At 41.4% G+C, this 19,048-nt stretch overlaps 1 protein-coding gene across 2 annotated transcripts in view; it reads left to right on the forward strand.

Moving 5' to 3' along the window:
- Window positions 1-318: 318 nt before the first annotated feature.
- The window catches only part of AP2A2 (adaptor related protein complex 2 subunit alpha 2), an 84,552-nt gene continuing 65,822 nt past the window's right edge, over window positions 319-19,048 (forward strand). For both annotated transcript variants that reach the window (XM_089520913.1, XM_089520914.1), the window contains exon 1: window positions 319-434. In XM_089520913.1, the coding sequence (XP_089377039.1) occupies window positions 368-434 (67 nt within the window). In that variant the 5' untranslated portion in view covers window positions 319-367. The remainder of the gene's footprint in view (window positions 435-19,048) is intronic.

Here is a 19,048-nt window from a genome sequence, read left to right on the forward strand (position 1 = left end):
TGGGCTTCCTCCTGGATGGAGAGGAGATGATGGAAAAAGAGGAGGAAGGGAAGGGGGCCCCTGTGTCCCTTGGAGGCTGCTGCTGCTGGTGGGGAGGCCTTCCTTCCTGGCGAAGAGAGAGCGGGCCCTGGAGGAGGAGGAGGAGGAAGGGAGGGAGGGAGCAAGGGCGCCCGATCAGGGCAGTGGCGCCCTCCCGCCAGAGGCGGCGCTTGCTCGGCTCCCTGCTCCTCCTCCTCCTGCGGCGGCGGGGCTCTGGGAAGCGGGGGCGGGCGGAGGGCTAAAGGTCTCCCTCCTCCTCCTCCTCCTTCTCTGCTGCTGCTGCTGCTGCCGCTGCCACCGGGGAAGGGAGGCTCCTCTGCCAGGGACGATGCCGGCGGTCTCCAAGGGGGATGGGATGCGCGGCCTGGCCGTCTTCATCTCCGACATCAGGAACTGTGAGTGCCCCTGGCCCTCGGGGGGAGCCCCACCAGCTCCAGGGAGACCAGCCACGGCCTCCTCTCCCCCCCAGAACCTGCCCTCCTTTCCTCCCAGGTCCAGGAGGACTCTCCTCCCTTCGAAGCAGGCTAAGCCCAGGGGGCTAGACCCCTCCATTTCCTCCTCCTCCTCCTCTCCATCCAGAGGGTTTTGAAAGGCTCCTCCACTTGGAGCAGGGCGAGGCAAGGGAGACCAGGCGCCTTCTTTTTCCCCGGGGCTTGTCCTCCCTTTCCTCCTCCTCCTCTTCCTCTCCATCCAGGAGGGACTCCCAAATGCCCTCCTCCATTTGGAGCAGAGGGACCAGACATGGCCTCCTTTTTCTTCCAGGACCTGTCCTCCATTGCCAGCTTCTCCATCCCAGAGGAATTCCAGGAGGTCCTCCATTTTGAGCAGGACCAAGAGAGCGGACAGACAGGTCCTCCTTCCCCAGGGTCTCTCCAGGAGCAGCTCCCAAATGCCCTCCTTCATTTGGAGCAGAATAAGGAGCAGGCATTGACAGTAGACTTCTCTAGGAGTGTTTTGAGCTGTTATAGGGTTCATGTCCTCCATTTTGCAGTGCCCTGCCCTCCTTTGTGGTTGGGACACATCTGGTCAGCCTTCTCCCTCTCTTCTGCCCTGGATGGCCCTCTTTCCCAGCCAATGGCTTGACTTGATGGTATTGGTTTGTTGGCTTTTTCCCTGCAGAGGAAGCCATGGGAAGGATCTGGGAAAGGCCTCCTGCTCCATTGCTCAGTTGGGGCAGGGCTGGGAAGGGGGCCTTTGCAGGGAGGGTCTTTTTCCTGTTACACAAGAATGCCTCTGTTTTGAGGATGTCTGCTCCTCTTGGGGTTATGGTGGGGGTGTCAGGAGGGGCAATCCTAAGGCTTCTCTCCCCACACAAGGCTGCATCCACAGGGCAGAAAGAACCCAGTTTGACACCACTTTAACTACTGTGGCTCAATGCTATGGAATCTAATGCAGATCATTGGTCTGTTCTCTCTCAACGAAGGCTGCATCTGCAAAATGAATGCAGTTTGACACCACTTTAACTGCCACGGCTCAGTGCTATGGGATTCTAGGATCTGTAGTTTTGAGAGACATTTAGCCTTCTCCGTCAGAGAGCTCTGGGGCCACAACAAACTACAAATCCCACTATTCCATAGGATGGCGTCATGACAGTTGAAACAGCATCAAACTTGACTAATTCTGCAGTGTGGCAGCAGTCCTGAAAATGCCTCCTCCTAAAATAAGTTGCCCCTCTCCTGCCTCCTCTCTCCAGCTCCTTGAAATCCCTGGGTCTTCTTTCTAAGAGGGCTTTAAGCAAGTGTTGCAGATGCTTCATCAGACCAGGCTAAACCAGTTTTCCCTGAGCAGCTTTAAATGTGTGAAACCCAGGTGATCTGTCAGTTCAAAGCCTGACAACTGGTCCCAGTGAAACCAGTGTCCCCAATCTCTGTCCTAGGAAGAAAACCAGGAAAGTGGGCAAGACGTGTAGGAAAGTAATGCTAGTAGGGTGGAGGTAGATGTGGATGGCGGAAGAGGATAAATACTGTTACTTTCTGGAAAGGAAGTATTTCTCTCTCCCTACAGTATCAGTATGAACCTAGGAAATTTAATGCAATGTTATGGGTGTATTTGTGCTGCATAATGTGCAGGAGAAATATATGTGCCATGCCACCAGCATAAAAACTGTAAAATCCCTTGCTTTTACATTGTTCATGAAAAAATGGTTGTGTTGAATAGTTATGTTGAAAATATGTTCTGTGCTCCATTAGCCAAATGAAATTGAGCCCATTTTAGAATAATCCCATGTAGCTGTTTGGAGCTGCAATCTCCAACACATTTGTTCCCTGAACAGTTCACTTTAATTCAGAAACAATAGCAGTTGAAATGGCATGGGCTTTAGTGTCTCTATTTAGCAAGCAAGTTAGTTAAATTGGTGCACAAGTTGTGTGTGTGTCTGTGTGTGTGTATAAGCCTGCAAGTCATCTAAGGTTTTACAAATTCCGTGCTGCGTAGTTGGCAAAATACTCCTAATCTTCTTTTGGCCGCATGGCCACTGCCTTCAAGAGACCTTGTAAAGCGGAGCTAGAGATGGCTGTCTAGAGAGCCATTAGTGAGTAGTCAGTTTTAATCTGAATTGCTTGAAGAATATTAATAGCTTTGGTGGTAGTTATTCCAGCACACATATTTTGTAGATAATATTAATCACATCTCAGCTATCGGAGATTCTTTGGCTGCATGTATCTGTTTACCTTTTTGAAGAAAAAAAAATTCTCAGTCCAGATACCATTGAGCTTGATGTCAGGAAGATGGATGAAAAGTAGTTTAGTTTCTGGTGTGCTTTGAAAACAGCATCTCCTCCACCAACTCATGTGGTAACAAAGGAAACACAACAGGAAGTATCTCCAGTAGCCATACTTTAGAAGTTTGGCACAATGGTGGTTGGTTAAATAATACCACGGTGATCATTGTGCCATCCAGCTAATTCTTGTATTTCACTTATGCTAACTGTCATCAGAGCAGAGACTGGCATAACCTCCATTTCATTTAGCATCATGGGGAGGTTACACAAATGGAAATGACATACCGCTCACTGGCTCACTGCCAAAACATGCTACAGTTGTTGGGGATAGCCAGTGTTTGTGAGTGGCCTTAGAGGGAGCATCATGCAGGGGTGGGTTTGTTTTAGTGCTCAGTCACAAAACCCACTGGGTGACCTTGGACAAGTCACAATCTCTCGGCCTCAGAGGATGGCAGTGGCAAACCTGCTCTGAAGAATCTTGCTAAGAAAATACATGGTTTGCCTTAGGCTTGCCATAAGTCAGAAATGACTTGAAGGCACACAAGAGGGCTAATATCCCTTTGGATAAGCATTTGGATAAGCATAGTATTTGGTGAGAGAGCCATCATGGTGTAGTGTTTTGAATTTGGAATAGGACTGAGGGAGACCAAGGTTCAATTCTCTCCTCTCTCATAGAAATCCATTCATTGGGTGACCTTGGGCAAGTCACATTCCCTCAGCTTAGAGGAAAGCTGCCTCTGAATAAATCTTTCCAAAAAAAGGCTATGGTAAGATCATCATAAGACAGAGTTGATAAGAAACAGCAAATTGGTTACTACCATTTTTGTTATATACCTACCTGTAAGGCCTCTCTTAAGTCCTGTTGATGTAATGGACACATACGTTATATTTGTCACTGTCATTGACCAGTCAGCAAAACAACAGACATCAGTCAACATTGTATGAAGCGGTATATACAAAGCCAGATTCAGCTATTTATGATTAAACTATTAAAACATTAAAATGGGTCACATTTACAAAAAGTAGATTCTGCCTTTATTGTAACATAAAAGAGCTTTGCAACTGATTCAGTAACGGTTGGAGTTGTGTCAGATAAGCAGTAACACAAGTTTTATTTTTCTACTGGGAAATCTCAAAAAGAAAGAGGGTAATTAATTACTTTCTCAGATGGTGATAAAATTTACAATACAGCAGGACATAGAGAAGTCCGCAAGTCCCCAGACTTGCAGGAAAGTGATCCTTAAAAACAGTATTTTTCTTTAGGTGGCCAAATTGTTAATATAGTAGAAACGTCTCAGTGAAAATATGTTTGGGCTGGACTAGCAGAACTGTTTTTATTAACAATTGTGTGTTTGGATGTATGTTGAGAGAATTGTTTTCCAAACTGCATACTGTGAGGATACCTTGTGCTACCTAATGATGCCAGAGCTAATTTGCCATAGATAGTGCTCTTGAGGTGGATTAGTTGAAGAAAAATGTTTCATAATCCTACGGTAAAGCTAATCTTCTTGAATCCATGTCTTGGGTGCTGTATTTTGACAGGCGGAGGGGAGAGGCAGTGTTGAGTCAGACCACTGGATCTGAACAAAACAGAATTTTGTGCAGATCTAGTGGTCTGACTCAACACTTCCTCTTCCCTTTTCCTGTCAAAATACAACACACAAGATATGGATACAGGAAGATTAGCTTTAATATAATGTGTGTGTGTGTGTGTCAGTTCATTTTTAATAAGAATGTGCCCATATCGTCAGAATTCAAAGATGAGAAGAAAGCAAAACTGACAGCTATGCCCATCTAGAGATGTGTGAGAATTTTGTTTCAGTTCATTTTCAATCAGAACAGAAAACAAGTAGCAAGTTTCAAACATGGGAGAACAGATTTGCTCAACCCTAATATGTATATATGTGCATATGTAATGTATGTATATATGTATACACCTATTAAAAACTCTTAGGAGTCTATAACCTCACCTGGTAAGTAGAATGTTTTATCTATAAATACATGTATGGTCAGCCCTCCATATCCACAGATTTTTTATCCATGGATTCAAGCATCCATGGTTTGAATATATATATATATTTATTTCCAGCAAGCAAACCTTGATTTTTCCATTTTATACAAGGGACACCATTTTACTACACATCGTATACAATGAGCATCCACGGATTTTGGTATCCACAGGGAGTCCTGGAACCAAACCCAGTAGATACCAAGGGTCCACTGTACCAGTTACTTAACAGTAGAAAAAAAAGAGTATGCATCTTTTTGTCAAATCTGTTATTTCAACTTCTCTGTCTAATCACTGTCTTAAATGACAGACAACAATAGAAACAATATTAATAGTTTGGAAGCAATGCATTTAAAACACCATAAATCATGCAATGGGAAATACACCTGCTAAAATTCTTGGTGTATGAAATGTAGCTGAACTTGCAAGTTAGTTGAACAAGGAGTTTCTCAGGAGTTCTTAGTTTAGGAACTAACCTAAACTTAGTTTTATCTATCTATGCACACGGTTATAATACATTTTTTTTTATCAAGTATGAACATATATTTGGTGAGCCTTCCGTTTATTACTGATTTGGTATGAAAAGTCTTCTACTGAAGATGATGTTTCTGACTGAAGTATTTCTCCCCAGCATCCTCAAGGTCTTGCTTCTGTGATTTTCTGAAACACCTGTCTGTTAGCTAAGTATTCTAGGTATGGAGAAAAAGGAACCAAGGCAGTCTTAATAAAAAAATGTCAGTGCTACATCTAGATTTCATGAATAGTGTTAAGTGAGACGCGTTACAGAGTGTCCAAGAAAGGTGCTCTGCCGCCACCGCTGTTTGCTATGTTCGGGAACCGCAGCGGCCAAACTGCGCAGTTCCCGGGCGCAGCAAGAAAGAAGTGCCGAAATGGCACTTCTTTTCTGCGACCCAGAAGTGGCTCCGTGAGGCACTTGCGGCATCACTTCCGGCGCACGATGCCAGGATGCTATGCGTCCGCGACGTCAAAATGGTGCCCCCCGTGTGGACGGGCGCCGCCATTTTGTACAGACTTGGTCCGTATTAGGGTCGAGGGGCGTCCATTCCAGACGCCCCTTCTCAACCCTAACACGCCCCTTCCTAACCCTAGCACGCCCCTTCAGCGCGTCTGTAACACGCCTATGTAATATGTTGAGCTGTGTGACAAAGTTCAGTCCGGTGTAATAACTGATTTCATGTAAAGATGGATAAAGTGTGGGTCTTATACTGAAAACTCATGTGGACCAACAGTTTGTTCTGTTCAGCTAATTCTCTAAACATGGATAGATCTTGCTAGTGGAAAACTGATAGCTCTTCATTCTCTCAGTGATGTTTGTTTACTATAATCAAGAATTCAGTGACTTATCTTAAGAGAATAACGCGTTATCACAGGGGCAGGTCACTATTTATTTATTGGATGTATATCCTGCTTTTCTCCCAAAATGGGATTTATAGGGTTATATTCCACTTTAACCTCCATGGTTTTGTCCTGGAGTTTGTAGTTTGGTGACGCACTAGACTTCTCTTGCTGCGAATTCTAAATACCTCGCTCTAAGCTCCAGATCCCATGATTCAGTGGGATGGAACCATTGCAGTTAAAGTAAAATCATAGCAGTATAATTATATAGTGTGAAAGGAGCCAGATCACAGAATTGCAGAGTGTTTCATCACACCAGCATGTTCATCTTCTTGGGAAGAGTGACCTTCTAGAGATCACTTCCAGCCAATTGCAGGGAAGGTTAGATTTGCTAGTTTTGTAACATCTGAAGCCTTCCTTTGTGTGTAGTGAACTCTGGACTCTTTTTCTACCTCTGTACCAGACAAAGCAGGATTACCACTGTTTATGGTCAACTTCCACAGGATACAGAAGATACATATAGCCAGGGATATATGAAGCTGTACACATGATAGTTCCTGCTTTGGGTGACTATTGTTTCAATCCTGAGCATTTGAATTCTCCTAAAACGTAAATAACTTAGAATAGTTGTTCAAATTTGAGGTTGCTCCCTTATCTGATAGGGCGATTATTAGGGAGTAGGGTAGTGGCTGCCCATAGCAGGAAGTCTGGAAATCTTATTTCAGGAGAAAATAAGTCCACACTCTGCAGTGGAAGTGAAATTCACAAATATGACTGATTAGTATTGTTATTGATATGTTCCCCTAGAATCTCCTAGGTAAAGGAACCCATATTGTATTGGTTTATTCTGACGCATCATTTTGGGAGCCATTTCAGTAGAGCAGTGAAAGCAAAACCTCTTCCTCTTCCTATACACTGTGATAAGCTGGTATTCTGTATTGAAAAAGGCCAGGATGCACTGGCATACAATGCTGATGTGTTTGGTTGGTTTTACTGGTGCACACTTTGTTTGGAAGCAGAGCCTGAATTTGGTAGCAGAATTATCCAGATTCTGTGCTTTTAAAAAGCTGCATTATGCAATTGGGGCAAGGGGAAACAAAAGAATTTGTGCTTGATATTGAGAACCTTTCCTCTACTTTATGTGGGTTCCTAGGCAAAAAAATACTTTTTTGGTTTTGCCTTTCCTCTCTCCTTTAGCCGTTGTCAATCTATCTCTTTTTGCCTCTCCGCTGTTGGAATGCAAGGCATGGCCAATATTTTTGTATCTTGTTTTTAATCATACCTGTCTGCCTTTCTGTATCCAAGTGTATTTGAGATGGGTGGCTCACAATGAAAACTAAAAAAATGTCAGGATGATAAAAGCAGTAGTTTAGTCATTAGATAGTAAGTTAGGAAAATGCTCTGTGGAATGAAATTGCTATCGCTGTATATTGTAAGGCTGGCAGTGATGGGGCCAAGCGTACCTCCCTAGAAAAGCTGTTCTAGAGTCTTGACACCACACTGGAAGAGACTTTCTTCCCTATGACAAGGGCACATGAAAGATGGGCTTTTGTAGCAGAGAGACATTCCCAGGCAGGTTCCTATATAAAGATGTGATTCTCAGGTAACTGGACCTAGGCTATTCATGGCTCTTAAGTATCAAAGGTAGCGCCTTGAATAGAGCACAGAAATAAACTGGCAGCTAGTATGGCTGATAAAGAGGTTCTATGTTCTGATCTGACATCTACCAGAACTTTGAAACTTGTTAGAGATGTAACATTTTAACAGAAATGTTGAAGCCATGGGGAGGACATATTTTTTTCTTTTTCCTTGGGGAAAAAGAATTTTTTAGATTTTTAAAAATGTGATATTAACACCCTTTACAGATTCAAAGTCACTTTGTTAATTTAGGAACATAAAATGTATTATGTACAATTTTGGTTTGGCATTATATTATCATGCTTGTTATAATAAAAGCAACAGTTTAATCAAACAGTAATTCCCAATTGAATTTTCCGTTTTAACTACTATTTTTTTCATCAATGAAGCTACAAAGACCTGATTTTTCCATCTTTGATTTTGCCAGTTTATTAAAAGATGGCCCGCTAATACTGTACAGCTTCAGTGCCAAGTTGTTTTTTAATTTTCTTCCTCCATCTTGCTTCAGAACAGGAAGATCTATTGGTGTGGGATCAGAGACTATTTGCCCACCATGAGACCTGGAGAGGCTGCACCCACTGCTGCATTCCCTCCATGAAAAAAAATCTTTATTTTGGTCTCCAGGTGTTTGCCAGTAATTATAGTAATCCATACAATAACAGGTTCTCTTTAGACTGCTGATTCATAAAGTTCATAAAGTTGCCATAACTTGAAGGCAAATTGACTGCACTTAACAAATACATCTTTTTACCTTCACTTCTCTTGTAAATTGTTATTATTTAATTATAGGAAGGTTTGATGTCTTTGTCCTTGAGCAGCTGTAATTAATTATTACAATTAATTATGCTAGCATTTGTGGATCTCATGAAGAGAAGTATGTGTACAGTATATTGTCAGTGTCCAATTAGCTACCTCGCCTTCTTTTAGTGTGTCTGCTTATGCATCCATCTCATCATAGCTGATTATACATCTGTCTGATATGCTTATTAAACAAGCCACCCTACAAACTAATTAAATAAAATTTTATGTGTGCTTTTAAATTAGAGATTGAGATTGACTGGCAATTGTGTGATCTGTTTTTAATTATATGAGATGTTGTGTTCTTCACGTACTATTGCTAGAACTGTGCAGATATTGGTCCTAGCCAAGGTCATAGGGCTTACCTTGGTTTGAATATTTCTTCTCTCACTGCTAAAAATTGAAAGTATTTACTCCATTGAAATCAGTTTCATAGTTCCATGCATTCATTGTCTGTCTGTCTGTCTGTCTGTCTATCTATCTATCTATAATGTGATTACATGCACAATAGACTTAAATGCTGTTGCTAATCCCAGAAAGAGTAAATTATAGGTTCAGGCATACCTCAGTCTGATAAAGAAGCTGTTTTTTACAAAGTCTTCTTACAGCATCCTCATCTTTTGTTTAGCTGGTAGTTTTTTTGTAGCATTGGCATTGTGATGGTGGTGAAGAAGGCTGGAGACAGATAGACTGAAGTAAAAAGTGTGATAAAGCTTGACCTGTGCGGTTTTACTCTAGGTTCATACAGTAGCTATGTGTGTTTACTTACAACAAGCAAAATGAACAACAGCCTCCAGAATCACTTACTGAAGTGGGAAGAGCAAAACAGAAAAAAAAGGGGAAAGCAGATTACCCTGCTTCACCAGCTGGCCTGTTAAAAAGAACATAGATCTATAACTTGCATCATCTCAATGGAAATCATAAGAAGACTGGAAGCTGTTGAAAGGAAAAACTTTCAAATGGTCTCTAGAAGATTCAAAATGTTTTTGCTTACATATGCAAGGTTTACCTGATCTGGTTGTTTCATTTCACATGTGCATAAAAAGTTAGCTAAAACATGTTGAAATGCTCTTCTTTTTTGGTGTAGGAACTTTTTCCTATTCTTTAGACCTTTGGTATTAGAGTTTCTCTTAAAGAAGTAAACCCCAGGAATGCAGCTTCTCCATTAACAGAGGTGTACCTGTACTGACTTCCCAATTTTCCATTTGTTCAGTCTGCAGTTCAATTATTGCTGGTTGGGACTAGCAATAGGATTTATGCCATCATTGCAGCATCAAATTACCACCATTGGCACCTTAATTTTATAATGGTATAAGAACTAATTAAAGTAGGGTCATATAATTAAAGGTTTCCCAGAGGAAACACCAAAGAACCTCATGTATAGCACCTCAAATTCTTAGCAGAAATGTGTAAAATAAATGGAATTAAAACACCAAATTCATTAAAAGGTTATTATAATTAGCAAGTACAGATTTGGCAATATTATGGAAAGAGGAAGACCCACATATAGATAAGTATAAATAAGTGACATGGCATCAAGTTAGAATGAGAGATGGATATAAACAAAATAATGTGTATAGAATTGGTTTTTTTAAATCTTCTCTCTGATAACAAGATTTTTTTTGTTATGCAACCATACTGCTGACTAAAATCTTCATTCAAAATAAATATTCCATGTTGAGAAGCAGATTGTGCCTCAACATGCATAGTGTTTATTCCTTTGATCTTGTTTCGATGGTCTCCTTGACCTGGTACATAGGACAGCAAAAGCAAACATTTCTATTGGGAAACCATATGTTGATCCTCTGTTCTCCTAGTAGGCTAAAGTTGCTTTATTTGGTTCTTCTACTTTTTTATCTGTTTAAGACTGGGTTCTGTCAGTTTTGCTGTTGCCTTTCAATATTAAATTAGAAGCCATGGAAATGTTGGTAGCGGTTTGTGATGATAGGATGTGTTTTAGCTAGGTTAGCACTCAAATGTTAGAATGTAGTACTGTGTTTCTTCTTTATAACTAAAACTAACAAATGAGGGCATCAAAAACTGTACAGATTAAGTCTCCCTTATCCGAAATGCTCGAGACTAGAAGAGTTTGGGACTTTAGATTTTTTCATATTTTTGAGTATTTGGATATACATAATGAGATATCTCGGAGATAGGATCCAAGTCTGAACATGAAATTCATTTATGTTTCATATACACCTTAAAAATATAGCTAGAAAGTAATTATATACAATATTTTAAATACTTTTGTGCATGAAACCAAGTTGAAATAAGGCTTCTGTCTTAAGAATTGAATGAGCAGGAGCACTGCAGCTGCCTCCCCCAAGTGTCATGTCAAGAGCTCGAAAAGGTTTGGATTTTGGAGCATTTGAAATTTCAGATAAGGAATACGCAATCTGTGTGTGTGTGTGCACACACACACACACAACACCTTCAGAAAGATGGGTCTTTCTATTACACTGATCTCATTGTATTCAGGGTCGGTATTCTGTACTACTGTAGTATTATCATTAACCTGGAACTCAGCTAGAGACCTCATATCTCTGAATGGCTTTTACCTCATAGCATTGTTTATAAACTAGATTGTCACCCTCTAAGCCTTGGGTGAAAATATCATTTGAAGAGAGTTATACAAAGCAAGTGAATTTAGGAGACAGGGAGAGAAGCTTGTTTCTGTTACAGACTGACTATCCTCTGTCCCACAGCCTGGCTTAAATAGAGTTTAACACTGTCTTTCAACTGGTTATGAATTTCCCCACACTTATTAACTTGTTGTCAAAAGGGATTGGCCATCTGTAACAAACAGAGGAAGCTCTGTGGTACAGTAATCTGCAGGGAGCACATCGCAAAGATAATCCTCTGCTGTTGAAGATAAATAATGCAGAATGAACCACAAAGGCATGAATGAATTACTTGTTGTTTTGACTCTAAGGTACAGTTTTGAAAATTAACAAATGAAGTGTGAATAGAACATTTATTTCTTGGATGCTTTTTAATGTCTTTGATGGAAGCAGTACATTTAATACAGGTAGCTGAAATAGCCATATTATTTCAAATACCGGTGTGAGTGTGTGTGTGTGTGTGTATACATACTGACTGGCATATGTTTCATAGTATATTAGTGGTGCCTAGAAAACATACAATGGAATAAGTATAGGGCAAAATCCTCTGCTGCAAACCATTCTTAGAGGAAGGTGTCATCAGGGTTGTGGTTGCTGTGTGCCTTAAAGTTGTTTCTCACTTACAGTGACCCTAAGGCAAACCTATCATGGTTTTTTCTTGGCAGGATTTGTTTGCCTGAGGGGGGGATGCCTTTGCCTTCCTCTAAGGCTGAGAGAATGTGACTCGCCCAAGGTCACCTAATGAGTTTACATGGCTGAATGAGGATTCGAACCCTGGTTTTCAGAGTTGTAGTCCAATGCTGAAGCCACTATGCTGCACTGGCTCTCAGTGGTTGCATGGAATTTCTTCAACTTCTCCCTTTGTTAGATGAATCTGTGTAAGCACACACTCCTCACATGTGGGCATTGCATTTGCTCAGCCAAATTGCCGGCTCAGATTGATTAACAAAGAGCAGAGACTGGGATGTTTTTAGTATCTTGTACTCACATGCACTTGTGTTTCTTTATTTCTGAGCTTCTGAATGCTCTTGCAGTGTCCAGCTAACATTTTTAGACCCAGTCAAAGACCCTTAAAATGGGTGTAAATGTGTAGATTTGCATATCACTTGTTCTACATACACACATACACTTCAGAGCCCCCATCTGCCTGAAGATAGTAGTGGTGGAATGAAGCCCTTTCAGAGGAGCACACCCGGGCTTAGTTCTGATCTGCAGTGAAGAAAAGCAGTAGGTGCTGACTGTTGCACCTCCTTGACAGCACTAGCACTGGTGATGGCACACTTGGGTGCCTCTGTCATAGAGTGGGCGTTGCTGTACTACATAGGCTGTAATGTATAAGCATGTTTAACTGTGTATTGCTATATTATAGTTATGTAGAAGAATGAATGGAGGTGTAGTTCTAGTGGAAATAATTGGTGGTTCAGAGAGATGCTTGCTGGCTGGAATAGGAATGTGTGGGGGAGGAATTTTCTTAGAATCATAGAGCTGGAAGAGATCACAGAGGCCATCCAGTCCAACCCCTTGCCATGCAGGAATACACAAAGCATCCCTGACAGATGGCCATCCAGTCTCTGTTTAAAGACCTCCAAGGAAGGAGACCACACCACGCTCTGAAGGAGTGTGTTCCACTGTTGAACAGCTCTTACTGTCAGAAAGTTCCTCCTAACGTTTAGGTGGAATCTCTTTTCCTGTACAGTAGTTGAAATCCATTGCTCCGGGTCCTATTCTTGGGAGCAGCAGAAAACAAACTTGCTTCATCCTCGATATTACATCCTTTCAAATATTTAAACAAGGCTATCATATCACCTCTTAACCTTCTCTTCTCCAGACTGAATATACCCAGCTCCCTAAGTCACTCCTCATAGGACCCTTTGCCATTTTGGTCACCCTCCTCTGGACACGCTCCAGTCTGTTGGTGGGAAACACAAAGTAGAGATGGGATCAGGATGGTATTATGGGCTGGGTGACTGAGGGGATACAGAAGTGAGAGTTGGTATGTTTAATTAGTTAATGAATTAAGGTAAAGCCCATGAGCTTTAGGGTGGGATGCCAGTGATTGGGGATGATGGCACTTCTATTTTCAGATGGTTTCGTGCTAATACCTATGTTTTTCCCCCCTGGAATAAAGTTTTACTGTTTCCAACACAGAAGGCGTTTACACTGAACTCCTCGGGGGAAGGGCAGTTCTTGAGAGTCTCAGATGATGCAGGATGTCTCTTGGCAGGTGTTTACAAAAGCCCAGAGGCCCATAGATTCTGCATACTAAGACTAGGATCCTGTGGGGTTATACTTACTAAGAGAACATACTTCCACCACCAGAACTGAGGAGAGGGAATATGTCTCTCCATACTGCAGCAAAAAAATGTTTTGGATTCTTTATCAAAGGCATGCAGATGGCAGAAGAAAAAATTTCTTCTGCAGCCCCAGCTGTTGGATTTTGGCCTTAAAAATGTGTTATAAATACACACACAAAAGGCTTTGGTTTACACAATCTGACACTTCAGATATCGGAATTACACTTTTCAGAATAAGCTGTGATTTAACAAGAGGTTCTTGTTTTGATCCCACCCCTCCACATTTTGAGACAGTGAATACAATATTGTTTCTTGTACATCTGGCTTGGCTAATTCTGGAAACATTGTAGAAAAAGGGACATGTTCCTGTTTATCTAAATGACCTTTCCCAGGAAGTGCACATGCCTTCTGCTAATCACAAATATCCAGGGTTTGAAGGTCAGTGTTCTAGTCTAGAGTGGAAAATAACAGTTATTGGTGTAAGCGTTTTTGCTTCCCTTTTTCTGGTAATCTGGGGAAATGGGCACAAGATGACTATTTTTATACAGTAGTAATGAATGGAAGTATTTAAAGCGATGTGATGATTAGTGTTGTCAGTTAAAGAACCCTAAATCCTGATGGGGTCTGAGTTGATAATGGATTAAACTTGCATTTGAAAAAAACACACAATTATTTTAAGGAGAGTAGTATCTAGTGGTGGCTTTGTACTACTAGAAAAGGCTTATAATTACACAAAGTGGGGTATAGTACAGTCGGCCCTTCTTATAAACAGATTTTTTATACACAGATTCAAGCATACACAGTTTGAAAATGTTCAAAAAAAGTATAAATTTCAAATATCAAACCTTGATTTTCCATTTTTTATAAGGGACATCGTTTTGCTATGTCATTATATTTAATGGGACTTGAGCATATGCAGATTTTGTTATACACGGGGGATCTTGGAACCATACTCCAGCATATAACAAGGGTCCACTGTATTTGAATTTTGCAAGGAGTCTCAACGTTCAAAATTAACCTTTTGTGGGGATGATGCAGTGGGATGAGAGACTAGCATAAAGCAATGCATTGAATCCTTACTGACAGGAATGTAATCTGCTAGTGCATGAGGAATGAGTATCCTTTAGCTCTCTTGATGCTTGGGGCTGCAGTTCCCATAAGTTCTTGGCATGGGCCATGCAGATTGGGACTCATGGGAGCTGAAGTCCAAAACATCTGAAAGGCTAAAGGTTCCTTAGTAGTGCACTAGCTCAGAGCTACTACTAGAATTACCCCTTTTGCACCACACTACACACCGTGGCAAGAACCATCCTGGAGATGGTATACTAGAAAAGATGCATAATATTTATTATTATTATTATTATTATTATTATTATTATTAACCTTTATTTATAAAGTGCTGTAAATTTACACAGCGCTGTACATACAATCTTTTTAATTGGACGGTTCCCTGCCCTCAGGCTTACAATCTAAAAAGACACGACACAGAAGGAGAAGGGAGTGGTGGTGGGGAAGGGGCCTGTCTAGTAAGATAATACATATAAAATACATAGCATTATTTATTTCTTGTTCTTAACTTTTCAAAGTGATTTATGTATATTTTTGTTCATTCTTCCAACTGTCTGATAAAGGAAGCCTACTTATGGCCCATTTACAGATGAAGTGGGACTTCCAGTTCAGTAGGTTGTCTCTGAGTGTTGTACAGCTCAAGTTCTGTATGTCTTAAAGCCTGGGAGTAGAGTTCATTTTGTTTGTTTATGAGATTTATATATTTCCCTTCAGCATTACTTGCAGAGTGGCTTACAAAAACAAAGTCATTTAAATAAAATAGAACACTTTAAGAATAAACATGTTGTGAAAGGATGGTTTTTTTTAAAAAAAATCAGAAGCTTAAAAAATAACAATACCAGGTATGCTTTTCTGGTGGGGAGATTCTGTCTGTAAATGTTTATTGGAAACAACATGAGTGGATTAGTATGGTTATGGACATTCATTCAGGCATCATCATCATCAGCCCCCCCCCCCCTGCAATTAGGACTCAAAGTGACTCATAATTAAAAGAACCACCTGGAATACTGTGTCCAGTTCTGGGCACCACAATTCAAAAAGGACATTGAGAAACAGGAGCATGTCCAAAGGAGGGCGACCAAAATGGTGAAGGGTCTGGAAACCATGTCCTATGAGGAACGACTTAGGAAGCTGGGGATGTTTAGCCTGGAGAAGATAAAGTTAAGGGGTGATATGATAGCCCTGTTTAAATACTTGAAGGGATGTCATATTGAGGAGGGAGCAAGCTTGTTTTCTGCTGCTCCAGAGACTAGGACTCGGAACAATGGATGTAAGCTACAGGAAAAGAGATTCCTCCTCAACATTAGGAAGAACTTCCTGATAGTAAGGGCTGTTGTACAGTGGAAAGCACTCCCTCGGAGTGTAGTGGAGTCTCCTTCCTTAGAGGTTTTTAAACAGAGACTGGATGGCCATCTGTCGGGGATGCTTTGATTTAGATTTCCTGCATGGCAGGGGGTTGCACTGGATGGCCCTTGCGGTCTCTTCCAACTCTATGATTCTATAATTAAAACATAAAAAGTGAGCATTAAAATAGAATCTAACTATTATAGTATTAAAACACATGACACATTAAAAAAATAAAATGCACTTTAAAAAATATAAAAGCTCTTAGAAACAATACAGTTAAAACAGTACAACTCCAACCCCCAGCTTGTTCTTTAAATACTTTATGTTTTAAAAGCTTGTCTGAATAAAATGGTTTTAGCCAGCCGGTAGAAGGAAAGCACAGAGAGGTCATTCCAGCCTCCCTGGGAAGAGAGTTCCAGAGTCTAGGGGCAGTCACTGAGAAGACTCTGTCTCATGTCCCCATTAACCATGCTTGTGATGGTGGTGGGACTGAGAGAAGGGTCTCTCCTGAGGATCTCAGAACCTGGGCTGGCTCGTACAAGGAGATATGATGTGCTAAATAGCTTGGACCAGAGCCATATAGAGCTAGGTTATAATTAGCACTTCGAATTGTGCCTAGAAACAAGGTGCAGTTGGCTCTCAGTATACACAGATTGTTTATCCATAGGTTCAACTATCTACTGCTTTAAAATATTAAAAACAGATATATCACCTTCAAAAAGCAAGAATTAAAATAAATAAATAATAAATAAAATTTTAATTTTTATCCCACATTTTTGTGACCAGACAATCAAAGCGGCTCACGACACATTAAAATATCCACATTCAATCTTATATCTCAGATTCTCCCCTCAAAACAGAATTAAACATAATATAATGAAATTTAGAGATTAAAATATCTATTAATAAAAAAAAGATAAGAAAAGAGTATAATTTTGCCATTTTATATGAAATAATAATAATAATAATTTTTATGTTTCCCACCTCTCCCTGCGGATTGAGGCGGGATTACAACAATGAAAACAACAATTACAAGATTAAAACTACAATGTCATATAAAATACACTCAATAAAACAATATAACCATTACCAATACAATGTATTGACTAAATCATAATTTAAAATACATATCATTTCAAATAGAGGTGGAGTATTTCTAACTCTCTTATAACAGATTGGGTGGATAGGCCTGATGGAACAGATCCGTCTTAAGTGCCTTCTTAAAGGCATCTAAGATGGTAATGAGACAGATCTTCTCCGGCAAGTCGTTCCACAGCTTGGAGGCTATGGCAGTAAACGCTCTATGGGAAGTTGATCATAACCTGGTCTTTGGATATTCTAATAGATTCTTCCCAGATGTTCTGAGAGTGTGGGGCGGATTGTGTAAGGAGAGGCGTTCCCTCAAGTAACTCGGGCCCAAGCCATGTAGGGCTTTAAAGGTAATAACCAACACTTTGAATTGGGCCCGGAAGCTGATCGGCTGCCAGTGTAATGATTTTAGTATTTGAGTAATATGGTCAGGTATGGATGTACCTGTGACCAATCTGGCTGCAGCGTTTTGAATCAATTGAAGCTTCCGAACTTGGTACAAAGGTAGCCACATGTAGAGCGCATTACAGAAATCTAAACGAGAGGTTACCAGAGCATGTACCACTGTTTCAAGGTCCCTCTGGGCCAGGTAGGGATGCAATAATAATAATAATAATAATAATAATAATAATAATAATATTTTATTTTTATCCCGCTTTTCCAATGATCAAAGCGGCGCACAGATTAGACAAAAGTACATCGAAGTAAAAAACGATAAAAACAGCATTTAAAAACAGTAACAATACAATAACAGGGCCTGCTGAGTGGGGGATCCATAAACATTGCAAGGTCATTAACAGAAGGGGTGAACCATAGAGTAACATCTCATGGGGGGAAGGCTTGAGAAAAGAAGAAGGTCTTAAGATTCTTCTTAAACAGATCTAAAGATGTGGTGGAGTGGAGTTCGTCCGGGAGATTGTTCCATGTTTTTGGGGCCGAGATAGAGAAGGCCCGTTGCGAAGTCCTAACATATCGTACTGTTGGGACCTCCAATAAATTCTTCCCTGCCGACCTGAGTGTGCAGGGCGGATTATATGGAGAGAGGTGGTCCTCCAAGTACCCTGGGCCCAAGCCATTTAGGGCTTTATAGGTCATTACCAACACCTTGTATTGAGCCCGGAAACAAATAGGCAGCCAGTGAAGATCTTTCAAGATAGGTGTTATGTGGTCTGACCTGGAGCATCCAGCAACCAATCTCGCTGCCATATTTTGCACTAACTGTAGCTTCCGGGTTTGGTACAAGGGTTGCCCCATGTAGAGTGCATTACAGAAATCCAGTTGATGTGTCAACTGAAGTTGGTAACATGCACTCCTGGCCACCACCTCCACCTGAGATGACAGCTGTAGAGACGAGCCCAGGAGTACTCCCAAATTGTGAACTTCATCCTTGACCCCGTGTGACCCCGTCCAGGAGTGGTTGACAAATCTTCATCCCTGGACCAGGGGTCGCTATCGCAAGCATCTCCGTTTTCTCTGGATTCACCTTGAGTTTGCTTTCCCTCATCCAGCCCATTACCGACTCAAGACAGGCATTTAGAGGAGAGATGCCATCCTTAGTCACTGCAGCAGTCAGGGACATAGAGAAATAAATTTGGGTGTCATCAGCGTACTGATAACACCATGCCCCATGTTTCCGGATGATCTCTCCCAGTAGCTTCATGTAAATGTTAAACAGAATGGGGGACAGAATGGCACCTTGACAAACACCATTTCACTGGCGGGATACATACCGCCATATAGTACGTATTGTATACGTACTAGGGTTAGGAAGGGGCGGTGCTTCCGCACCCCCCTAACCCTAGTACGTATAGAATACGTACAAGATGGCGGCGCCCCTTCCACATGGGCGCCACCATCTTTACGTACTGGACGCATAGCGTCCAGACGTGTCGCGGCGCCTATGACGTCGCGAGTCCGTGCCAGGCGCCTCGCGACGTCATAGAGGCGCCGCAAGAAGAAGCTCCGAAATGGAGCTTCTTTTTTGCTCCGCGCGGGAGCCGCGCGGTTTGACTGCTGCAGCTCCCGCGCGGAGCAAACGGCGGCAGCGGGGAAGCGCCGCAAAGCAGCGGTT

This window comes from Sceloporus occidentalis, unplaced genomic scaffold (genome assembly GCF_023333645.1).
Source record: "Sceloporus occidentalis isolate IW3139 unplaced genomic scaffold, rSceOcc1.0.p SCAF_4, whole genome shotgun sequence".
NCBI lineage: Eukaryota > Metazoa > Chordata > Lepidosauria > Squamata > Phrynosomatidae > Sceloporus > Sceloporus occidentalis.